The following is a 25,625-nucleotide window of genomic DNA, read 5'->3' as shown; positions in this document are numbered from 1 at the left end:
TGGAGACGGAAAAGGTGCTCCGTATCCCTTGGGTGTCATCAGCACCTAAAACCACACACAGTCGACAACCTATAATAAATTAATCTGAAGAAAGTAAATAAATCAGGTGCATGGCTACACCAGGCTCTTTGGGACTTTGCTTTTCAGCACGGGACCTCTCACGTTCAGAGGCCTGGTGTGGCTGAGGGTGCCCGGTACCCTCCGACCACTACAGGTCTCATCACCCCCGAACTGGACAGCTGTTCCCGGCAGTGCCACAGCCGCTCTGTCACACCCCCTCCTTACACTCCGTTCTCCCTCACAGGGAGTCGGGTGGGCACACAGGCGCCGGCTCGCACAGGCAGCCCGCCCCGCCACTCCAGGCTCGCAATATGTCCCGCACCGGGTCGGGTCGGGCCGGGCCGTTCCGGACCGGGGATGAGAAGAGGGGGCGGGCGGAGGGAAGCGAAGCGCCCGGCGGGTCGGACGGACGCGGCGGACGCCCAATGCGCTCAGGAGCTACCGCCCCGAAGGGAGGGGAGAGACCCGCGGTTGGACCCAATGAGGCCGCGCCCGGAGCGGGACTTCCTTCGGGGATCCCGCGGCGGGGAGCCGCGGTGGAGCGGAGGTGACACGTAATTGAGGTGCCAGGGAAGTTGCCTTTGTTCCTCTCAGGTGGCGGCGACAGAGCCACCGGCCGGGCTGGTCCTCGCCGCGGGGCTGGGCTAAAGAGCAGGGAGCCGCCCCCGCCCCGCAGCTCCTCTCCCGCAGGCCGCCGTAGCCCAGCTCCGCCGCAAGCCCCTGCCGCGGGGACCCGGGACAGGCGGGCGGCGGCCGCCGCCGGAGGGTCCGGGCAGCCCCGCGGCCGCAGCATGCGGCTGGGCCGCCCGCCCCGCGCCTCGCAGAGTCCGTCCGGCTCCGCTCCGCCGCGCAGGGCCCTCACGCAGGGGGAAGCTGCCCGGGACGTCGCGGCCGCGGCGGTGCCCAGGGGCTGAGACGCTCGGCCGGTCCCTCCCCTCCTTCGTTCCTCTCTTCTACTCCTCCTCCTCCCGGCGCGGGCCTGGGGCCTCCGATGTCGCCGCCTCGTCGTCCTCCACCTCCAGCTGCCCGCTGCTAAGGCGTGAGGGGCGGGGGCCCTCGGTACCCCCCGCCGTGGACATGGGCAACGGGATGTGCTCCCGAAAACAGAAGCGGATTTTCCAGACTCTCCTGCTCTTGACTGTGGTCTTCGGCTTTCTCTACGGAGCGATGCTCTACTACGAGCTGCAGGGCCAGCTGAGGAAGGCAGAGGCCACGGCGCTCAAGTACCAGCAGCACCAAGAGTCCCTCTCAGCTCAGTTACAAGGTACTTAACCTCGGCAGGAGCCTCTTTCCTAGGGCTTGCACAATACCTTCCATCTCCTCTGGGACAGTCTGGGCTCCAGCTGTTCAATCTCTCACAAAGTTTTGCTTCTCATGCTCTTCTTCCCCTAATCTCCCTCTAGCCTATGGGGTTTTGATGCCTAACCCTGAATATGGTCCTAGCCTTGCTGCAGTTAGTGTGAGTTTTGTTAGGGACTCCAGAGAAGCCCTCATTCCCCCTCATTCCCATGTATTTCACAGAGTAACTTTAATTCCCAAAGGACTGCACATCACATTGTAATTCCTGGTATGAAGGAAAAAAGGCAGGCATGCTGCCTGCCACTCATCTAACTGTACAGACCTCATCCAGTTCTGGGACTCTTGTGTGCTTCTCTGTTGCCTTAGCAGTGTATTCATTTTATGCTGCTGAGAGAACATTCAGCTGCAAAAATGCAAGGTGGCAATTTCTGGGCAGCAGAAACCTTAAATAGCTCCAGGAGGGAGAAGAGGAACGTTCTAATGAAGCATTTTTTTAAAGGATACTTTGAAAGTAAAGCTCAGATAAGGCTGTTCACTTTCTTTGGGAATAACTTTGAATTTCTTGATTTAAAGCTGCCATATGATTCTATGTAAATAGAGATCCTTATGTATCTTGGTTTATGGATGTACCAAATGCAGGCATCCTGTACTTGTAGATGTCAGGCATCAGCATCTTTTCATCTTCGTGTCCAGAAATCAGGTGCAAAGCAGCAAGGTACGTGAAGCATCAGTGCTCTAGGAAGTGCAAGAGCTCAGCACTTACTGTCAAGTGCAAGGTTATTGGGTCAGCATCTGCAAAACCCAGAGCCAACTTTCAAAACTCTTTAGAGTTTTCTTTCTTGAAACTTTATAGACTAAGAGTGGGCTGCTCTAGCAGCTCTTGACAGCTCTTGGGAGTGATCTTTAACCATTCTGATGGTGCAGGCAGACATTCAAGCACATATAGAAGCATACAGGTTTTATGCAGAGTGCAGAATTTGGCTTATGCTGTTAGATTCTTACAGTGATTTGCTACTTGAATATGTCTAGCTATGATCAGAGTCCATCATTACATAGTATTTCAATTTCAGGCCATTTCCAGGTAATGCCATGGAAAAAATTTGTCAGAAACATTAATTTTAGTCATGAAAAAGGTGTGAATGTTTGGCTGGGAGATGGGTATGTGGCAGATGCCTAAAGGGCTACTTTTGCTAGTCTGTACACTTGCCAACAGTATTTCAAGGGGACACAGAAACATCTTGTTCTCAAGCTAAAATTCAACAAGTTAGCTTTTCCTGCTGCTCTGGCTATACCAAAGAGGAGCATGCAACAAACTTTGTCCTAGCACAGAGGAGAAATTCTCTTGTTCAGATCTATTTGGTCTGGACTGTTAGTTTAAGCTTTCCATGTCTAAAACAGTATTTTGAGTAGCCATCATCCATCCAAGCAAGTTTATGCAAGTAGCAGGCAGTTAGAGTGAGGTGACAGTGCTGTATTTTATATAAGCATTGCCTTGTTTGTTTCAGTGTATCAATGAGAAATGTAAAATATGGACCAGAATCTGGAACCATGCATACATGTGATTGTTAGTGCAATAAATTCCCATGGTACTGAGAGCAAGGCCAATGCATGGAACCAAGATAACTTGTCTATGCATGGCAGCAGTAAACCTTGTTTTAAAAAATAATTATTAATAATTAGGTCACAGAGAACAAGGATAAACTAATATAATGATAAAAGTGGTGGTTTAATTTCTCCTATATTATGGCACTAGCTAATATACCTAAAGGGTGAGGCTGAGAGCCCTGAGATGAAGCAGCAAGTGTAAATGCAAGCTCTGCTGAAGGACTTCAGAGGATTTGGGCCTAGTGAGCTAGAAATAAATTTGTTTTCCCTGCCTTTCCCTGGCCATGACACCATCAAATGACTTTCTGGCATGGGCTGCCCTGTATTATCTTGAATGTGTCCAGAGAAGGGCAATGAGGCTGGGCAGAGGCCTCAAGCACAAGCCCTATGAGGAGAGGTTGAGGGAGCTGGGGTTGTTTAGCTTGGAGAATAGGAGGCTCAGGGGAGACCTTATTGCTCTCTACAACTACCTGAAGGGAGGTTGTAGCTAGGTGGGGGTTGGTCACTTCTCCCAGGCAAGCAGCAACAGAACAAGAGGACACAGTCTCAAGCTGTGCCAGGGGAAGTTTAGGCTGGAGGTGAGGAGAAAGTTCTTTACAAAGAGAGTTGTTAGCCATTGGACTGGGCTACCCAGGGAGGTGGTAGAGTCACCATCCCTGGAGGTATTCAAGAGGGGACTGGATGTGACACTTGGTGCCATGGTTTAGTAGTCCTGAGGTCCTGGGTGACAGGTTGGACTTCATGATCTTTGAGGTCTCTTCCAACCTTATCAATTCTATGATCATTTTGATTTTTCGCAGTAAGTTTGTTAGTGAGGAGAACACAGAGAATTCAGAGCCTGTGCCTTTGCTCAGCTCACTTGGACATACACAAGCACCAAGCTAACTGGTGATGTGCAACCAAAACGAGTTCTGACCCTTTCCTATGTAAGTCTTTGCAATGGAGCAACAGGAAGCAATTTTCTTTAAACAGAGGCTTTTAAACATCATAGAATGCCAACAGAAAATCCTGTGTTTGCAGGTGCACTATCTGACTGCACTTTGAACTTCTGATGTTTAAGTGGCCTGGATTGTAAATCAATAATGGTTTTGTTGTGAAAGAAAAACACTCCCAGGAGTATCTAGGCTACATCCTTGCTCTCCTTTACATCACAAGAGATTATTCTTTGAGTTTATTTTTTTTGTGAGAACAATAAAATGTATCACTACTAAAGCAGCACAACTTTACCATGCAGCATTATCAATTTCTCTGTACTGGTTTAGAGATAACTTAGGTGGCTGATGTGTGATGAGAGCACTATGAAATCTTTCTAACAGGAACCAGTTAAAAGGGCAAGGCCACTGACACAGCAGTGCCAGGACAAAAAGAGGGGGCTCTATCAACACTGGTTGATTTCTTAGTGTTTACAACTCTCTTCTGGGTGATAAAATAAGAATTTAAAGCTTGTTACAAGCTGAGGAGAGAAGTGAACTCTGGACTGCCAGAAATATTCAAAGTGAGCCTCTGGGCAGCCTGATCTAGTTGAGGATGCCCCTGCTGACTGCAGAGGGGGTTGGACTGGATGACCTTCAGAGGTTCCTTCCACCCTAGGCTGTTCTGTGATTTCATCACTAGGCTTTTACTGGTTTAAATTAAAAGCAAACACCCAAAGGAATGGGTTGCAATGGTTGGATGCCAGTGAAATATCACCTGTTTTCTGAGGGTTGGTTGGGTTTTGTTGTGACTGCTGGTGCCTATAAAGACAGTTGCTTTCCTCATTGTCCGCAGAGTAATGTTATTAAGGCTTTGAGGTGAAATTTGAGTCAGTGAAACTCTAAAAGCGAGTCCTAGGTTTATGTATGAGGTCCAAGTTTTTGAACTTGAATGCCTTTATCTACCCAAAAATCTTCAGAGGGATCTTCAGATGTAGCTCGGAGTACAGTCTCCCGTCACTTTGTACTGTCCCTGTTCTTTTGCCATTTCCGCAGTTTTCTCTTGGAGGTAATAAGAACCTTTTTTTGGGTACTTTCCCGTTCTTTACATCTGAGTGAGCAGTTTGAGTTCTTCCTGGAGAAGCCAGCTCTCTTAGATTTGTATCTTTTTCATTGCCCTGTTTTGTTCAAACGCAGCACGTGATGCAGGCTGAATCTCCTGTATGTGTGGGGAGAATCTAGGAAGGCAGAAAGTACATGTGGATGACTGACAAATGGTGCAGGAAGAGGTCTCAAAATTATGTAACCCATGCACCTGATCTGAAGAAGATTGCTTCTTGACTGTTGCTGTAGTGAGTTTGCTTTCTGTGGTGTTTGCAGCTTCAGCTACTCTGCTGAGAAGTATTTGTGCCTCTTGAAATAAGATCAGGGTGCAGTTTGGAGGGAGGACAGTGGACTTTGGGAACATAGGAATAGCTAGTTTATTCCTTAAGACTGGGATCTTAAGATCACCTCTTTTTAGTCAGCTCATGGTGCTGAAGATTTGGCATTTGAAACTTCTCACAGAAATGTCAGACTTTGGTATTTTTTGTCCCTTTAACAAGGTTCTGAAAGGCATGGAGAAAGTAAGGCTGCTTTTGTAACCAGCAGAGGAAATACCAAAGGCAAAATTTGGAGATGACACAAAATTTCCTGGCTGCTGGGAAAACCTGAAGTCATTGTTATCTGCAAGGTCTTTCCTAGAGAAGCTGATCTTCCTTGTAAGCTGATTGTTTTTAAATCTCATTCTCTGAGCATTATATGCTCGAAACGTGAAGATAATCTTATTTAGTATTTCTCTAAGTGCTAAAAACAAAGCTTGACACTCTTCATTTCCTACAAAGCTATGTCAGACAAAGTCTAAAACTACTGGCCGTACAGGAACAGACTGCAGTTGCTAGAAAAGAAATGCACTGACAGCTGTAGATGAACCTGATCATATCTTTGCTCCAAGATTGCATGTGGCTATCAGTGCCTCTCTATCCCTTACTGCTTCTGTCTTCTCATCCTCTGGGTATTAAGTAACTTGTGTACTATTTTAATCTGTTTAATCTCTCTTAATTCCTAATCCTTATAGCAGTCTACATTTAGTGCCTTTTACCACCTTAATTTTCCTGCTCTTCCTCTTAGTGTCTTAATATATCTGATAGCATCAGGTGATTTCTGCCATACATAATCTTGGGAGCAAACTCAGCAGGGAGTCTAAACTTGAGGATTCAGTTTGCCCAGCTGTAGACAAGCTGTGGATTTCCTCAAAGCTGTCTGATCCAGTGCTAGAAAGCACCAGCTATAAAACAACTACAGAATTCTGCTGTGCCCGTTGTGCCATTTGTCCTAAACTGAAGCCCTTGGTTGGAGGTGATCTGCTAGAAGTTGATCAGATCTATGGCAGCTCTGTGTATAGAGACTTTGTATTGCATCACAATGCTAGATCATGGGTCTGTGTGACTTTAGTCATTCATATTTATTATGTCTGTTTGCATTCTCACTATGCAGATACCAAAGCTGGGTTTGGTGAAGTACAGTCTAAGGAAAAGTTTCTTTAATATGAGGGTGCTGGAGAGCTGGGACAGGCTGCCCAGAGAGGTTATGGAGTCATCTCCTCTGGAGTCCTTCATAACCTGCTTAGATGTGATTCTGGCAATCTTCTTTTCACGACCCTGATGGGACTAAATGATCTCCAAAGGTCCCTTCAAACCCTCACTGTGCTGGGATTCTGTGATCCAGATGTGGATGTACCACACTATCTCGCCCCTCTTTTACAGTAATCTATTCTAAACTTAAAACCTTCAGTTGGCAGAGCTGAGAAGAAACAAGAGTAGTTTGGATGGCTTGTTTTTTTCACATGCACCATAGAAGTAGAGCTACATCTCCACAGCCTTTATATGGTTTGGTTGTTCTCCATAATAACAGCAGCCTGAATTCCTGTCATTCCTATTAGTTTCAGATTGCCTGTAACACTACAGTGCTTATTTTGATTGTGTGCTGTGGCTGGCTGAAAGATCTGTGGCAGCACTGCAATAGCAGAGGTTAGTTCTCTGTATTATTGGCACGTGGGAGTGCTTCAGCACCAAGTTACAGAACTGCCTGAAATGGCCAATACAGCTCCCCAGATTCTGCTGCCTGGCTTACTGAAAAGGCAGTGCTTTGGTTTGTAACCTCATCTAAGGATTTGTCTTTTGTCATTTTCCACTGGGTATTTAGTGTTCTAAATACATAAACCACATTAAACATCTGAAGTTACCTGTGCAAAATCTTAGTATGGAAGAGGCCCTGGGCAACGTGGTCTAGTTGAGGATGTCCCTGGTGACTGCAGGGAGGTTGGACTAGATGACATTTGGAGGTCCTTTCCATCCCAGACTATTGTGTGCTGCAATATGTACTTGAATGTATTTGTGTTTACATGCATGTGTGTATATAATCTGTATCTACATAGGTATGTGTCTGGTTTACAGCTCAATCTGAAGCTTTTGGGTTATCTGGAATTGACAAGATTTCTTGGTTTCTATTTGGAACCAGATGATCTTTAAGGTCCCTTTCAACCCAAATCATTCTGTGATTCTTCATAATCCAAGTACAGAAAAGGTGCCAGAATTTTGTTGGGTTCAGTTTTAATTTGGGATTTAAGTCCTGCTGCTTCTAGATCTGTAGCAAATGAGAGTCCCAGCAGTTGAGCTCTTTAACTAGAAAGGTAAATTGAGCAAATGTCTGGGGTGTTTTTTAATTCCTGTAATCCATGCCTGAGTGCCCTTAAACCACTTTCCTCATGGACATAAATTTCTACCAATGCTGCAATGTTACATCTGCTTCCAAGTTGGAATCTGGGCTGAAAATCACAGAGGATGTAGTCTAAAGCAGCATGAGGTAATAGGGTGATTTCCTTCCCTGGGTTTTGTTGGTCCCCTCCCCAGTTTAATATTGGGCCCAATAGTTAACAGGCTGATGCAAGTTAGAGCCATTATCCTGACCTAAATGTTCCTGATGAGGATTTAAGCCTTTTAAAGCTTGTGAGTGATTGATCTCTCTGGGTTTATGAAGACTTGAGAGCTGAGAGAGGAGGAGCAAGGTGAGATGGGTGGACACTCTGAGTTTGCATTTTGGCTGCTTCTGTCATGTATTCCTAGCAGGCAAAGGTTTGACATCAACTAAAGCATTGTCAGCTGCTTTGGAGGGAGACCAGTAAAGAAGCAAAGGGTGAAACAGCCACAGTTATGATCTGACAGTGCAGCTGCGAACTGAGCCAGAAATCCTGTTGTCAGCAACATAGCTTAAGCGGTATCTGGCTGTGCCAAGGATGGAATGTGGGGAGAGTCTCCGGGTGCTTATGAGTTTGCAACTGTACTGACAAAACTTCACAATTACTGTCTGAGAGTTAGGCACTCCTGGAGTGGATCAGGTAAGATTGTTGCTTTACTGTTAAAGCTTAAACAACAGTCAGATTCCTTCCTTACTTCCTATGTGAGCAAAACTCAATTCTGAAGCTTTAGCTGTGATGTTCCAAACACATTGTCTCATTGGGCTGGCTGCTTTCACGGGCAGGATGCAGCCTTGCATCTAGGTGGGGCAACCTTATGAGTAAGGCTTCCACCCACTCTGAGGCAAGTACACATTATAGCATCTCTTATATAGTGGTGAGCATAATGCCAGCAATTTGTGGTTAATAGACCTCACTTTTCTCCTTTAGGAATAGGATCCTGGCAGAGAGAAAGTCATTAAATCCTGCTGAAAGTCAGGTGCTGCTTTGAGGTTTAATGGTAATAAAAGCTAAATAATTCACATTACTGAAAGAATTATCTATACAGAGCAACTAATTAAGGCAGAATCTTTTGGTGGGTGATTTTGTTTTGGGGGGGGGAGGGTTGGAGGGGATTTTTAGGGTTCAGGGGAATGAATTTCTAGTCACATTGGAGCCCAAGGTAAGCACTTAAGGAATTCAGCCTGTCTGGATGTTCTTCCTTGTTTAAAGAAGGGTCTCCTGAGCTCTGTGCAGTTCTGATCTTTTTATCATGATCCAGTATAAACCAAACTTCCCACGTTTTTCCTACTATGTGTCCTTAATTAAGAAATAAAAGCAACTGCAATTACTCCACCTCTTTCACCACGTTTCCACACCCCCCAAGGTATCTGAGATTATTTTAGGATCTTATTTTCCTGAGGTGACTCAGATCCCTGAGTTTGGCAGGCATTTCCAGGGCTTAATTACAGGGATGTTGAGAGAAGTATGGCCTGCCTGTGCTCCTGGAGGGCACAGCTAGCAGCCTATTGCTATCCATGCCACCCTGCTGAACAATGCCATTTCCAGTGTTTCAGTTAATCCGTCATACTCAGAAGCGCGTTTGGAAGTTTGACAGCGATCTTCTGGTACCAAACAATAAACCAGTTCTGAACCTCTAACTCAGACCATTGATTCCTGTATGCATTTTATATTTTGTGGACACACACAACTGGAGCTGACTCCAAGTACCCGGCGTTAAAGCTCTTGAGAACTATTTTAAGGAAGCAGTTTTGTCAGGTGATAACTGTAGCTGTTACATCAGATTTGCACAGGATGTTAAGGGATGGAAGGGACCTCTGGAGATCTTCAAGTCCAATCCCCCTGCTAGAGCCAGGACCATAGAATCTAGCATAGGTCACACAGATGGGTCTTGAATGTTTCCAGAGAAGGAGACTCCATAACCCCTTAGGGGAAAAAATGCAGATGGATGTTTCAGCTACAGACCATTAAAACAGGAAGTTCCACCTCAACATAAGGAAAAACTTCTTCCATTTTGGGGTGACAGAGCACTGAACAGGCTGCCCAGAGGAGTATTCCCTGCAGAGAATCCAAACCCACCTGGACCTGATCCTGCAAAACATACTCTGGGTGACCCTGCTTTAGCAGGGGGGTTGGACTAGATGATCCCCAGAGATTTTTTCCAGCCCCTAACATGCTGGGAGTATGTGTTTATACACATCTTTTTTTCTCCAGTGTCAATTTTGCACTAGTTTCTGAATAGATACACAAATACATTTTATCTAGATCCTAACATGGAATGTACGGGGTTGGAAGGGATCTCTAGAGATCAAGTCCAACCCCCTCTGCCAAAGCAGGATCACCAAAGGCAGGCTGCACAGGAATGCATCCAGGTGGGTTTTGAATGCTTCCAGTGAAGGAGACTCTGCAACCTCGCTGGGCAGCCTGTTCCAGTGTGCCATCGCCATCACCCTCACAGTGAAGAAGTCTCTCCTCATGCTGAGGTGGAACCTGCTGTGTTCCAGCTTGTGCCCATTGTTCTTTGTCCTGTCACTGGGCACCATCAAAAAAGACACCATCACCTTTGTCCTGACATCCATGCCTCACATATTTATAGACATTGATAAGATTCCCTCTCAGCCTCCTCTTCAAGACTAAACAGCCCCAGTTCTCTCAAGTCTTTCTTCATAGGAGAAATGTTGAAGTCCCCAAATCAGACTCTGCTCACTTGCTCTCTGTGATAGGACAAGGAGCAATGGATGTAAGCTGCAGCACAGGAGGTTCCACCTCAACACAAGGGGGAACTTCTTTACTGTAAGGGTCACAGAACACTGGAACAGGCTCCACAGAGAGGTTGTGGAGTCTCCTTGTCTGGAGACTTTCAAGGCCCTTCTGGATGCATTCCTCTGTGACCTGAGTTAGATTGTATGGTCCTGCTCTGGCAGGGGAGTTGGACTTGATGGTCCCTTCCAACCCCTGACATCCTGTGACCCTGTGATAGGTAGGTGTACAAAAAACATCATATGCAAGGTGAGGTGCTTATCTGTCCTGCTATGTCTTAGCAATGGGTGGCACCAAAGGTTGGAAGAAATCATTCCTGGGGTGGCAAATGTGGTCTCTTTCCTAATAAAGTCATGTCTGGAGCCTAACTGTTGGGGATTAAACATTTAATTGCATTTAATAAGCCTTCTCAAACTTGTGTTTTTAGCAGTAGCTATTACAGTTGGCTGCTTCAACATGATAAATACCTCCCTAAAGCCCAACCTATCTTGCAATTTTGTTGTCAAATCTGTTGTTTCCTCAAGGTGTTATTGGCTTTTAAGAGAGGGAGTCCAGGATGCAGGGAGAGTAAAAAAAAAAGGGGATGTGTTAAATGTAGATGTTTCCTCCAGTTAAAAAATTACTTCTCATGTTATTCTTGTAACTGAATGGAGGCCACAACTATTTCTTGGAAATATAATCATGTTTTTCTGAGGTGAATGGCATTAGTGTGCCAAATTCTCCAGCATCTCCCCCCCTTTCCTGAGCTTCAGTCAAAGCCAAGCCTCTAAGATCTGCAACACTTCTCCATGTTGTGCTTCAAATTTCGTCTTTTCTTGTTGAGGATGCAAAGCTGAAGGTTTGATAAGCATGTGAATTTTCTTATGTGCTTATCTGAACTCTCCACACATTCCAGAGCTTTTTGAAGTTCTTTTGTGATTAGTTCTGATACCTTGTCTAATCTGTTCAAGCTTTGCAGTGTTAGCGTGGGGAAAACCCCTTGATAGAAGGCAAGTTTCATAGAGAGCACCAGTGATCGTTTCTGTCCTGGGCAAGACAGCAAGGACTGAGTTGGAATTTGCAGAGCCAAAAGCAAGAGTCCCACAGCTTCAGTCAAGGAGTCAGCTGTAAGCTGGAATGGATTCCCAGCACATGGTGTTGTGTCAGCTACCAGGCTATGGGTAATTCCCAAACTAGTCTTTGTTTTTTTCAGATATAGTTTGACCTACCCTGAGAAAATCCCAGTGTTCCAAGATGGAGAATGTTGTATCCAAATGCATATAGTGAGTTCTCTTCTACCTTTGGTAGCTCTTAAGTCACTGTTTAGCAGTAGACCAGGTTAAGAGCAGGTGTTTCATCAGTGTACATCTACGTCTCTGTGGAGCTGTTGGTAGTAGTTGTGCATCTCATTGGTGTAGAATCACTCTGCTTTGGGAGCAGGGTGCTGTGGCGTATAACTCTGGTGTGGTGCTGCCTGACCTTAAGCTTGTCAACCCCAAATCTCCATAATTTGCTCAAGTCCCATTCTCCAGTTCTAGTTCTTTTTTGGAGTACTGAGTCAGAGGAACACATTTATTTTATGGGACAGGTTGTTTTGTATAAAGGGTCTTGAATGCAGTAGAATCATAGATTGATAGAATGGTTTGGGTTGGAAGGGACCTTAAAGATCTCCTAGTTCAAACCCTGCTGCCATGGGCAGGGATACCTTCCACTAGCCCAAATAGATCAAGGCCTCATCCATCCTGGCCTTAGAACACTGCCATGGAGAGAACATCCATGACCTCCCTGGGTAACCTGTTTCAGTGTCTCACCACCCTCACTCTAAATAATTTCGTCCTAATATCCAATCTAAATCTGCCCTGCTCAAGCTTCAAGCCATTCCCTCTAGTCCTGTCACTACAAGCCTTTGTAGAAAGTCCCTCCTCAGCTTTCTTATAAAGCCCCTTTCAGGTGCTGGAGGGCTGCTCTAAAGTCTGCCAAGAGCCTTCTCTTCTCCACTTTCTCCTCGTGCAATTGAAATCAGCAGTAGGTCTCTGACAGACACTACAAAAATCCCTGAACATGAAGATCCAGATCTGAAACACCATCTTCTCTCTTAAAATTAAATCTCTGAGCAACATACATGACAAAAGCCTTAAGTCAAAGCAGTGTTTGTTTGTAAGTGCAACTGCTGATGCGTGGTTCAGTTTGGCAGGAGGAATTCTGCCTTTTTTTGTTTTTTGCAGTGGCTGGCTGTAATTTGACAAAGCTCTTGCTTGGTTGATCTTTATCTGAATAAACTGAAAGGTGCAGGAATTTGCTTTAAAGTAAATGTGATTTTCTTACTCCATGCAGTGCTGGTTGTGGTTTTCAGTGTGCAAAATGAGAGCCATCCATCCCTGCCTGTCCCTTAATTAAGGCAGAAAAATGCTTATTTTTCATACACAATCAGTTTCTCATTATCTTGGCTTCTATTTCTGTCCCTTTGTGTGTACATTCAACCCAGCAAACATCAAGGGCATAAAGTACAGAGTAGCTTCAATATTTTGTTCAATAGATTGTAAATATGTAGTTTATCTAATGATACAGAATCACAGAATCACCAAGGTTGGAAGAGACCTCAAAGATCATTGAGTCCAACCTGTCACCACAGACCTCATGACTAAACCATGGCACTAAGTGCCACGTCCAATCCCCTCTTGAACGCCTCCAGGGATGGTGACTCCACCACCTCCCTGGGCAGCCCATTCCAATGGCCAGTGACTCTCTCAGTGAAGAACTTTCTCCTCACCTCCACCCTAAACTTCCCCTGGTGCAGCTTGGGACTGTGTCCTGTTGTTTTCTTATGCTATACTTAAACCACAGTTTTTGTATTCTGTATTGTGGGAATGCTTCCACTGTCTCTTTGATGTTTTGCAATGCCACTGCAATATCTCTTTATTACTAAGATCTCAATTGAGAGTCTGGGAAATAGCTGGAGTGTATACTGTGACCAGGGGTTGTATTCCACTAAGGAATCCTGATACTTGTCCAGAACAGTTTGATCATGTCTTCTCTGATAAGATTATCAGCAGTGAAATAGTGAATCTTCTTGTCTGAAGCCAGATTCACTGATTTAATCACATACAGAGCTGGAAGCTTGGGGAGCAGGCCCTGCCATGTTCTCCCAGCATAAAATGTTAGCATCAGATGAGTCAAGAAATATCTTCTGAGATGAAAATTTTTGCTATTGTCAGTGGACTAGAAAATCTCTCCTACATCCTGTATTGAAGGGATTCTTTCTTGGCACATGGAAATGTTCTGCTCTCATCAGAAGAGCTTCTTGCATGGCTTGACATTTTAAATGGCTCTGTTTGCACTGACAAGAACTGGAAATTCCCTGTATTTTTCCAACAAGTCTGTGTCCTCCAGCCCTTCACAGTGTTACTAGAAAAGTGCCAGTGTGGCTTTCCACACACTGCTGGTTCAGATCAACTCTGCCACAGTCTGAGGGAAAATCACACTGAAATGTTGCCAGAACTACTGAAATGTGCTGGTTCTAAATGAAAGCCTTTACTGTAAGCTCAGAGGAAGATTGCATAATTGTGAAAGAAACTACAACGTTGACATTAATACCATTTCTTGCATTGGGTAGATTTAAATCCCAGTGTACTGTTAATTTTCCAGATAGTGGGAGCTGGGGTGTTTCAGGCTCTGAAGTCATGCTTCCACAGACCAGAATACCAGGGTAACACAGTTGCAGAACTGCTGATAATGTAGCATAGAAAACACTTTTCTTTTAAATGAGCAAAATAGGCCATCACTGTATAGTAACAGTTGTATTGCTTAGAGGTGCAAAGCAGAGATAAGAGCACTACCCATGACTGTTAAAGCTTTCTTTCATCACATTGCTTGACTCCTGTGTTGCAATTAATGTTCAGCAATGCTCAAAGTGGTGTGATCTTCTGAGAACCTATGGAGCATCACACCCCCTCCCTTTCTCCTCCACTTTGTTTTTATTTTTAATTCTTTTTTTCTGTATGAGAAAAATCTTCAAGACTTGGTTTAATTGGGAGCAGTTCAAGGACTGTGAAATATTTCCTTGCTGAAGGAGAAAGGTGTTTTAACTAGCTGCGATGTTACCAGGGCTCTGCTTTTTGAGGCTGGGTCACCTCTCTGTGAGTGTGTGGTGTTCTCTGTTCATTCATGTAGGTTACATTATATAGGTCACTTACAGAATTAAACTCATACCTGCAGTTATTCCAGCTTTGGAATGGTGCCCATTAGCTGTTAGATGTCAGTGTTTGCTCCCCCTCCCCCCTTCTTTTTAACCATTTTATTAAGTACAACACAGAAACAAGGTTCAGTTATTTGTGCAAAGATTGGTACCAAATCAAGAACTTACCTTAGGAAGAAATGATTTGTGAAGTGCTTTGTTGGTGCATCACACCAGTGAGAATTCATCAGATTCCTTACATAGGTTCCACACCCCCAGCTGAGAAACCTGTAATAGAAAAGAAGGGGTTTCAATGTGTTTATTTCTTTGGAGATTCTTGCTCAGACATCTTCTGTCCAGGCTGGCAGTGAATGAGGAGAAATCCTCTGCTTTAGTGCTAAGAGCTCTGTAGTTTGGACTCTCCTTGCCTAGGAAGTTTTTGAGGCATGAGAATAATTTACATTGAGGGGAGATAAGCTCCTGTATGTACTTAGCAGAATCTGACCTGCACTCTGCTCCCCAAAAGAGCAAGTGACAAAATCTGGAAGCTCAGTTTCCAAATAATTAATCAAAATCTTTGTTACATTGCACATTAAGGATTTTTATCAGAGGAGAGCATTGCTGAACCAACTAGTAAATAAACTAGAAGGGAAGAGGTGTAGCAGGAAGTTTTTCTTAGCCCTGTTTGTCCATCTGAAGGGCTATTTTTAAGACACTGCCAGCTTTGTTCCTGTATTTCAGAGGCTGGCACACTGAAGGTAGAAGTGAGGATGCACTTCCTGGGAGGGGGGGTGCAGGACATGGGTTGCAAGAACAGAGTCAAGACAGGAAAGCCAAAGCTCAGCAGTGATGCACTTATTTGTGAAAAGTAGAGTGCCACGGTCCCTAAAATCCATATAGTTGCATCCTCTCTCCTTTGTTTCTGCCCTTAGTATGAGTTTGCTGTGCAGGTTTCCTCCCCCACGCTTGTTAAAAGGCTGAGAGGAGCTGAGGAAGGTGCAAGCTTGCAGACAATAAAGTGAAATGGAAAACGTTACCTCCGAGTCCGTTTGCGGTTTAGTCTGTTTGCCAGAAGCTGATTTCACCCCGATTGCACAGGAAGGGAAACCCATTATGGATTTTCATCTCTCTCCTGAGTTGCTATGCTACAGCCACTGTTCCTTTTGCAATTTAATTTGGCATTCACAATCTTTGGTGCCTAGATAAATCATTACTGTAATGCTGCTGTTTGGGCTTTTTCTTTTACCCCCCCCCCCCCCCCCCCTTCCCTGAAAGCTTTCTTGCTGGTGACTTTGTGAATATTCATTACATGCTTGTTTTCCTGCAGAGGATGCTGATACCTTAGTTCATCTTGACTGATGCCCTTGACTTTAGAAGATAAATAGCAAAGTAGGGATAGATGACAAGGATTGATTAGCAATCCAGCTGCTAAGCCAAAATGTAAATGCTTGTAGATAACCCAGCAGCTGAAGAGCCTGCAGAATGCACCTTGGTGGAATTAAGAACATGTGCAAGAGGAGTTTTCAGTGGCTGCCTAGACACACTTTGTTATTTGATGCTTCCTGTTGCAGGCTCATTTTCACCAGTGCTTTGCTTGACAGAAAATGAGTTTCCCTGTTTTGAAGGGAAAATCACCTCTCTGTTAATACCAATTAATAATTCCTTAAAAGAGTGCAGATTATAATCTGGACAAGGAAAGGTATTTGTATTAAACTGACCTTGAGCAGGTGTAATTGTACAGTTGGAGGAGGTTCAGTTAATATCTTTGCTGTAAACTTGGTAGGCTCTTTCAGGTAGTGCATTCTTTGACCTAATGACACCAGGTGGTGAGGGAAGGGTAAATAGGGGCTGATGTGCTCCACAGCTTTTGAGACATCCAAAACTAGATGTCCAAGACACAAGCTGAATGAAAGGCTGCATTACTGGCAGCTCAGTGGTGGGCCTCTCTGCCAGAGGATATTGGATGTCCTAAATACATGTGGATACAACAAACAGATGAAGTCATAAAAGTAAAATCCATTCTGGAATAGTGTGTGCAAAGGAGCTGCAGTCACATCAGACAGTCTTTGAGGGTCATAAATTGCTGGGAGACAGTGCCAAGGAAATTTCTGTGCTGAGAGATGTCATAATTGCTCTATTGGACCATTGATAACAGCCAAGAGTGGTTGTCATGCCATAAAAATTCAGAAGTAAGGTTGTCTCTGCCTGCTATGATCAAACCTGGAGCAGTCTGCCCCCTGCCATGCTATCCAGCATTCCAGGGTACTGTAAGTCCTTACTACTGCTCTTCTAAAAACTGTACAAGCTGGCACAGCCACCAGAAGAATCACAGAATTTCAGGGCTGGAAGGACCTCAAAAGATCATCCAGTCCAATCCCCCTGCCAGAATGAGATCACCCACACCACACTACACAGGAACACATCCAGGTGGGTTTTGACTATCTCCAGAGAGGGAGTCCTGGGCAGCCTGTTCCACCCTCACAGTGAGGAAATTCTTCCTCATATTAATGTGAAACTTCTTATGCCTGTATTTCTACCCATTGCCCCTTGTCCTGTTGTTGGCACCACCCAGCAGAGCCCGGCTCCATCCTCTCAGGACTCACCCTTTACATCTTTATAAACATTGATGAGGTCACCTCTCAGTCTCCTCTTCTCTAGAGAGCCCTCAATTCCCTCACTCTCTCCTCATATGGCAGATTTTCCATTCCCTTAATCATCCTCATGGATCTGTGCTGGACTCTTTCGAGGTGTTATACATTCTGTCCCCACAAAGGAAGGTGTTACGCACTCTGTCCCAAACTGCTAGCTCCTGCTGTCACCCATAACAGTGAAAGCAAAGGACAGCATGAAAAGGAGCAGCAGAACCACCTCTTCTGGTAGCAGTGTCAGCTCTAAGGGCTTGTAGAGTTAGCCAGGGATATCAGATCTTTCTAAAGAAACACACTGGCCCCAGTGGAGGGGACAGTGACCTGCTGCATGACACACAGCGAGACTACTGTTGCCCAGTCTGCTGAGGATGGTGCAGGTTGTACTGAGAGTTGCCCCTCAGCCTGTTGAATTTTGGCTGTGCTGCTGTGCACAGACCACTTCTTCATTCATCTCTAGACTGTTGTGCAGGGATTTTGACTCAATGAAAGGAAATGCATAAATGGATTTTAAAAAAATCAGTTAGGATTCAAGTTTATTTCCAAACTGAAGGACACTGAGATACTTCAATGTGTCCAGAGAAGGGCAACAAGGCTGGGCAGAGGTCTCAAGCACAAGCCCTATGAGGAAAGGCTGAGGGAGCTGAGGTTGTTTAGCCTGGAGAAGAGGAGGTTCAGGGGAGACCTTATTGCTGTCTACAACTACCTCAAGAGAAGTTGTAGCCAGGTGGTGGTTGGTCACTTCTCCCAGGCAAGCAGCACCAGAACAAGAGGACACAGTCTCAAGCTGTGCCAGGGGAAGTTTAGGCTGGAGGTGAGGAGAAAGTTCTTCCCAGAAAGAGTAATTGGCCATTGGAATGTGCTGCCCAGGGAGGTGGTGGAGTCCCCATCCCTGGAGGTGCTCAATAAAAGATTGGATGTGGCACTTGGAGCTATGATTTAGTTGTCAGGAGGTGTTAGGTATTAGGTAATAGGTTTGACTTGATGATCTCTGAGGTCTTTTCCAAGCTGGTGGATTCTGATTCCGTGACTTCCTGGTGAGCAGTCTCTGGTGCCCTAGCCTTGTGGGGAGGAATTTCTACTTTTGCTGTGCTAGCTCTTCAGGTGATTTCTTTTGTTCTTGCCTTGTTGCCTTAACTGTGGGATAGAAAACACCCTCAGAAGTCCCCAGATCCTCCTCAGGTTGTGTTTATTGTGAGTACGAGGTGCTTTAGCATGTGTGTGCTTGCTGTCAGCACATGCTTGCTAAGTAAAGCAGGACATTAGGCCTAAGCATGTCATCTTGCAGGCTGTCTTCAGTAGTGCTGTGGTGTAAAAAGATGCTGTTATCCAGGCTTTAGGAAAAAGAAGGTTGCAGAAAACAGAATTGTCCAGGTTTTTAGAAGAATTTAAGAATGGATCTCAGGTTCTCCATGTCCTATCCTGTATGGTGTACTACTACAGCTCTCCATGCACTTCTGTTCTTATGCATCTCTCTTCCCTCCTTGTGACAGTTTGTTTGCTACCAGGATTTACTCTGGCAATAAGCTTGTCCTTACATCTTGTCTCCTTGCAAAGAAGGCAGGAGAGAGTGAAAGCATGGGACAAGGAGAGGATGTGGTAGCTTTCATGCAGATCCACCACAGCTGACAGCCTCCATGAACAGATCACTGACATGTTTATCACATTCTAGGTCTATGCAATGGAAATAACCCAGAATTTGGGATCAATAAAACACTTTTAAAGTCCCTGTCCCAAATGATGCAAAGAGTCCTTTATCCTATGACCTCATTCCTCCTGTACTTCCCTGCTCCATTCTGTGCTCTCTGGGTGTGCTGGGGGCGGAGGGTGGGTTTTGTTGTGTTAATTTGTAAGTGATTTGTGTTCAACATTTCTCTTTTCAGTTGTATATGAGCACAGGTCAAGATTAGAGAAGTCATTACAAAAGGAGAGGCTTGAACACAAGAAAGCAAAAGAAGGTAAAAATGTGCTTTTCACTTGGACATTGAACATAACTTGATTATTTTAGATGCATTTTGCTGAATTTCAGATGATTACCGAAGTGCAACACACTAGGAACACTACCTTGGCAGGTCCGTGGTGGTCTGTTCATTACATCTTCTAAATGTATTCACTTTATTCATCTATTTAATCTGTTTTTAAAAGGAATAATCTGGTTTAGTGCTGCTTACAGATCACTGCAATGTGGCACAGTATACTCAGAGTATGTCTGTATTGATGTACATAAACCTAACCCCTGCGTGGGGTGTGGGCACATGTCAATCCTGTTCTGGCTTACCAAAGCCATGGGATCTTCTCCTGCATTCCATAGATGTGAAATTAGACTCCAAATCAGTATTACTACACATGCTTAGGGGTAAACACATGCTTTGCTTACATAGATTTTCCTGCTTAAAACTAGTTTCCAGGGCGGGGTGTGGGGTGCGTGAGGGGGAAATGGTGGCTCACGTTATGTTTCTTACACATATGCCCTCTGAAACGTCAGCAGAATGCAATCCTCTGAGTTTTCTCCTTGTCCTTGGTTACTCTAAATTCCCTACAATTTTCAGAGCAATGCCCATATTCTTCCCAAAACTGGGGACTCAGCCTCTGAATTAAAGCAAACTGCTTTAGCAAAGATGAAGGACGTGTAAGAAATTCTTTTAGAGGGTGCAGTCGTGGATGGCTTTCTGGTGCCATCTAGTGTAGAGCTCTTCCCATGGCTGTGCAGAGGCGAGTTGGCGTTCTCAAAGCCAGAAAAGCGAATCAAAGAGCAAAAGAAGGGGAAATTTTTCCTTTGGTTAAACTTAGTCTAGACTTTCACACTTTGTAGAGTACCTGATTTTTAATTCCAATACAAGAATACTCAGTTTATTAACATCTTTTTCTTTCTGAATGATGCCACTGGGCCTCTGCTGAGGGAGTTCAGGGAGCAAATTTAATTAGCCAGCCCTGTAGCCCTGCATCTCATACTAAGATATGGAAACTCTAATGAAAATGTTTGAAATGAAAAAGTGAAAACATTTTGTCAAAATTGGAGCACTTCTGCTCAATTCTCCATTGTTTGTTTGTTCTGAAGATCTTTTGGGAAACTGTTAACTGCATAAATATTTTAGCACAACTGCTGTGTGGATAAATTCTCTTCTTTAAGTACAGATTCTAACATTTGTGGCTCATTCCATCGCTCTTCCCCCTTTCTGTGTTGCAGATTTTCTCGTTTATAAACTAGAAGCACAGGAAACACTAAATAAAGGAAGGGTAAGTCATCATTCCCACCACAGGTTCCTAATAGTCAATGCTGTTTGAGTTGCTAGAAAAAGGAAATTCTTTGCAATTACAGCTGTTCAAAGGAAGAGGTCTTGCAAAATGCTAATTGAAAAAGCACTCCCTTATTCAATTTCTGCTCTGCAAGTGCTCTGCAATTCCTAATTATTTGAGCTGCAATGGGAGATCCTAATACATTTCCAGAAAATTTAATTGAGAAAATATCCTCCTGTTTATATTCTGGTAGTTCAAACATAATGTTACCATTCTTAAAGGGGAAGGGGAATAATAAAGCATTTTTGTAGCTTAGTCCTCAGGGAAAAGGACAGTGACAACTTTCTAACACATGGGCTTTGAACAGGAAAGCATAAAAACATCAAGAAACTTTGTTTTATATGCCAAGTGCCAGAAGGAAAGCTGTATCTGGCAAAAGACCCAGAGACCTGCAGAGAACTCTTTATAAAGCAAGTAAATTAGCATTTTATGGCTACTTCATGTTGGAGCTGGGGAGCAGTTTGTGAGTTGAGTAACATAAGTTAAAATACATTGTTCCTGCAGTAAGTGTGAAGTATATATGCTTGATGTGATCCAGAGCAAGGAGAGAGAGTAATTTGTTTCCTGGGGAGTTAGGCCCCTTGGCTTGTGACTCCTAAATAACTGCATGTCCAGAGCCTAGAGGAATGTCAGTATTGCTTTGTTTAACAGCAGTATTTTGTTGTTGCAGCAAGACTCAAACAGCCGCTACAGTGCCCTGAGCGTGCAGCACCAGATGTTGAAGGTAGGTAGCTGAGATGGCCAAGGTCCTGCAGCTGGGTTGGGGCAATCCCATGTGTAAATACAGGCTAGGCAAAGAGTGGCTTGACAGCAGTCTCAAGGTGAAGGACTTGGGTCTGTCATCTGTCAAAAAGCTCAATATGAGCCAGCAATGGTTGCTGGTAGCCCAGAAGGCAGCAGTGTCCTGGGTTGCATCAACAGAAGTGTGACCAGTGGGACAAGAGGTGATACTCCCACTCTACTCTGCTCTTGTGAGACCCCACCTGGAATGCCCACAGCATAAGAAGGACATTGAACTGCTGGAGCAGGCCCAGAGGAGGGCCACAAAGATCATCAGAGGGCTCTAAGAGACTTGACTGCTCATTCTGGAGAAGAGAAGGCTCTGGGTAAACCTTAGAGTAGCCTTCCAGTACTTTTTACAAGGGCTTGTAGTGATAGGATGTGAAGGAATAGATTAAAGCTTGAGGAGGGCAGATTCGTACTGGATATTGGAAGAAATTCTCTACAGTGAGGATGGTGAGACCCTAGAATAGGTTGCCAAGGGAGGTCATGGATTCCCCTTCTGTGGAGGTGTTCACAGCCCTGTTGGATGAGGTTGGAAAAAACCTGAGAGATCATCAAGTCCAACCTATTAGCTAATACCTAGCACCTCCTGACAACTAAACCATGGCTCCAAGTGCCACATCCAATCCTTTGAACACCTCCAGTGACGGTGACTCCACCACCTCCCTGGGCAGCACATTCCAGTGGCCAATTCCTCTTTCTGTGAAGAACTTTCTCCTCACCTCGAGCCTTCCTCTTACACCACCACCCTTAAAAGATAATTTACTGCAGATTTCCCTAGTCAGGCTTTCCAGTGGGTGATCTAATGTTATCAAATGCAATGACTTGTGTGGAATGCTCACTTATCAGGCTTTGCATTGCTTGGCATGTAACGATCAGAACAAGGGGGGACAGCGTCAAGCTGTGCCAGGGGAGGTTTAGGCTGGATGTTAGGAAGAAGTTCGTCACAGAAATAGAGATTGCCTATTGGAATGTGCTGCCCAGGGAGGTGGTGGAGTCACCATCCCTGGAGGTGTTTAATAAAAGCCTGGATGAGGTACTTGGTGCCATGGTTTAGTTGATTAGATGGTGTTGGGTGATAGGTTGGACTTGATGATCTCAAAGGTCTTTTCCAACCTGGTTAATTCTGTCTGATTCTGTGTCTTGGACACATTCAGCAGTGGGACAGTGCAAGTGCAGGGTGAGGTGACACAGCCCTAGAACCAGAGACTGCTCCTCACAAAGATCATTCTGTGTTTGAAAGGAGCTGCAATCTGCATGCTTTGAATAATAAACCTCTCGTTATGAATGCTTCCTATTCATCCTGACTCATTGAACAAATTGCCAAAGACAATATTAGCCAGATCTGCAGAACTGCTGCAGTGAACCCAACTTGGTGTTTGCAGAGTCAACATGAAGAGCTAAAGAAGCAGCATGCCGACCTTGAAGAAGATCACCGCAAACAAGGGGAAGAGTTTAGCAGAACATTCAATGATCACAAGGAGCGATACTTGCAGCTGCAGCAGGACAAAGAGCAGGAGATCTCTAAGCTGAAGGGTAAGTCTAACCTGTATCTGCCTGCCCAGATTAAAATAAGCATTTGTCACTGTGGTGTGAGACAGATAGGTGTTTCCAGTTCTGGGCCCCTCAATCCAAGAAAGAGGTTGAGTTGCTCGAGTGTGTCCAGAGAAGGTGACAAAGCTGGTGAGGGGTCTGGTGCACAAGCCCTATGAGGAGAGGCTGAGGGAAGTGGGGGTGTTTAGCCTGGAGAAGAAGAGGCTCAAGGGAGTCCTTATTACTGTCTACAACTCCCTGAAGGGAAGTTGTAGCCAGGTGGGGGTTGGTCTCTTCTCCCAGGCACCCAGCACCAGAATAAGAGGACACAGTCTCAAGCTGTGCAGGGAGAAGTTTAGGCTTGATCTTAGGAAGAAGTTCTTCATAGGGAGAGAGATTGGCCATTGGAATGGGCTGCCCAGGGAGGGGGTGGGGTTGATGTCTCTGGCGGTGTTTAAGAAGGGACTGAATGAGGCACTTAGTGCCATGGTCTGGCTGATTAATTAGGGTTGGGTGATCAGTTGGACTTGATGATGATCTCTGAGGTCTCTTCCAAGCTGGTTGATTCTGTGATTCCTCTTTTCTCACTAACAGGTCATTTGTGCATCTTATGCCTCCTGATAAGTTATATTTTATTGATGATTCTCCCTGGCCTCTTTCTGAAGTCTCTTTGTGTGTTTTCTTTGTGTTTCTGTCTAGATTAGAGAAATAGTAAGAAACACAGCACTTAAAAGCCTGTCAGATGCCAGAGGGTGGTTTATCCACTCTTTCATTTTCAGTTCTAAGGCTTGTATAAACCTGGGAAAAGGGATTTGCCTCCTGACTCTCTTTTTGTAATCAAAAGGCATTCTAAGATTGTTTGCCACTTCTATCAGAGATTTAGCTGTGCCTCTTCATTAAATGACTTCATATACATTTTAAGCCTAATTTTCTCTGTATGTATCAGCTTCTCTGAAACATGTTGCACCTGTGTACTTGGATGATGATGAAGTATTCATCTTTGTGTTCTCTACCCAGTTTCCTATTCAAGAGATTCACTGCAGTTTGCAGACCTCTTCAGTCCCAATTACACAATTGTTTAGAACAAAAGGATGGGACTCTCTCCATCCAGGGCCTTCAGCCACTTTCTGCCATGTGTCACTAACACAAGTTAGTTTTGGAGCTGCCTGCAGCTTTGTCTTCACAATAATTTGCAGGCAGAGGCTTTATTTATTATTTGTGTCTTGGTTCCACACCAATGAAGTCATACATTGGACTGGTCTGGATTTCAGCCTAGCAGCCTGGAGTGTGGGAAGAGCTTGCCTGTGTCTGCTTGCAATATTCCACATCAACAGAATGTAAGAGCTGGGAAGAGAAGCCACTCTCCCTGGTCCCAGAACGTAAAGCTTTTTAAGTATGCTGGCCATCTGGGCACCTCTTCTGAAAGAATAGATTAGTCCTGTGCTGTAAAATTCTCATTCAGCAGATGTAATGTGAGGGAAGAGGGAAGGATGGCTTTCTTTCTGCCTTGTTGAGATTGGGATTTGGCTGTCTGCAGTCCCCTGTGTGAACCATGATGCATAATTCCAGTTGTGAACTGGGTGCACTGATATAAAACTCAACCAATGTTATCATTTTCTGCTTGAAGATACAAAGAGTGGTGGGGTTTTTTAGGGCTAGGGAGGGAGGTAACATAAACAAGCCGTACAATTATCACAGAATCATAGACTTGTTAGGGTTGGAAGGGACCTCAAGGATCATCTAGTTCCAATCCCCCTGCCATGGGCAGGGACCCCTCACACTAGAGCAGGTTGCTTAGAGCCACATCCAGCCTGGCTTTAAAATCCTCCAGGGATGAGGCTTCTACCACCTCCCTGGGCAACCTGTTCCAGTGTCTCACCAATCCCTTTGTGCTATAGCAACTGTATAGGATTTTCTGTATTTATGTTACAGTCTTAATTTTGGTGCTTCATCCAGGGGTATAAATCTGACCTGGTTTAAATTCTGGCTGTCATTTGGCTTTTTTTAAGCAGAATCCCTCTATAACTTACGGGAGGAGAACAGACAGCTGAGGAAAGCTCACCAGGACATACACACCCAGCTACAAGATGTTAAGGTAGGCTTTGCTTTAGGGAACAGAAACTATTTTCCCAAGTTTTAACAAACTGAGCTGTGCTGAAGACTTGTAGTGTCCACTATGTGGCCAAAAGGAAAGGAATGTGGCTGAATTGTCTTTTGCCACCTCCACTTCAGGCTCGTGGTCATTTAAATAAATGAGAGAAGTATTTTGTATAAACATTGGAGTTGGAAATTTGATTTTTAATTAATTTTTTTTTCCAAGTTGAGAATTGTGTTTTCATAGACTCATAGAATGGTTTAGGTTGGAAGGGACCTTAAAGGTCACCTAGTCCAGCCCCCCTGCAGTGAACAGGGACGTCATCTAAATCAGATTGCTCAGAGCCACAAACAGCCTAACCTGGAATGGTTCCAGGGATGGGGCTTCTCCTACCTCTCTGGGCAAGTTGTCCCAGGGACCTTGGAGATCGCAGATTCATCTGCCCCAACCTCCCTGCCAGGGGCAGGGTTGCCTCTCAACTAGCCTTAAGTTTGCTGAAGTGGATGTTTTGCAGCTCTTTTATTTTAAAACATTCGTCAACACCTATTCCAACTTTCAACTTTATTTTAGTTAAGCAACTCCTGGCCTCCACAAATTTTCTTTCCTGGCATGCCCACGTTCTCTGTTTAATATGCATTCCCTGTCAAATAAATCAATGCTGTCATTCCAGCTCAGGAGTTTCTTTTTTGAA

The 25,625-nt window shown here is 44.7% G+C and overlaps 1 protein-coding gene across 5 annotated transcripts in view; it reads left to right on the top strand.

The window, feature by feature from the left end:
- The first annotated feature begins 573 nt into the window (after positions 1-573).
- The window catches only part of GOLIM4 (golgi integral membrane protein 4), a 47,124-nt gene continuing 22,072 nt past the window's right edge, over positions 574-25,625 (top strand). For 2 of the 5 annotated variants that reach the window (XM_068144952.1, XM_068144950.1), the window contains exons 1-6: positions 575-1,324; positions 19,110-19,184; positions 20,414-20,463; positions 21,194-21,247; positions 22,692-22,842; positions 24,849-24,934. In XM_068144952.1, coding sequence (XP_068001053.1) covers positions 1,138-1,324; positions 19,110-19,184; positions 20,414-20,463; positions 21,194-21,247; positions 22,692-22,842; positions 24,849-24,934 — 603 coding nt within the window. In that variant the 5' untranslated portion in view covers positions 575-1,137. Of the gene's footprint in view, positions 1,325-19,109; positions 19,185-20,413; positions 20,464-21,193; positions 21,248-22,691; positions 22,843-24,848; positions 24,935-25,625 lie in introns of all 5 variants that reach the window. The other 3 variants (XM_068144948.1, XM_068144949.1, XM_068144951.1) reach the window with 3 other exon arrangements.

Source organism: Melanerpes formicivorus, unplaced genomic scaffold (genome assembly GCF_026170545.1).
Source record: "Melanerpes formicivorus ecotype bairdi unplaced genomic scaffold, bMelFor1.0.p_v2 SCAF_12, whole genome shotgun sequence".
NCBI lineage: Eukaryota > Metazoa > Chordata > Aves > Piciformes > Picidae > Melanerpes > Melanerpes formicivorus.
Note: the sequence above shows the minus strand (reverse complement) of the source record. Positions and strands in the feature narration are given on the sequence as shown.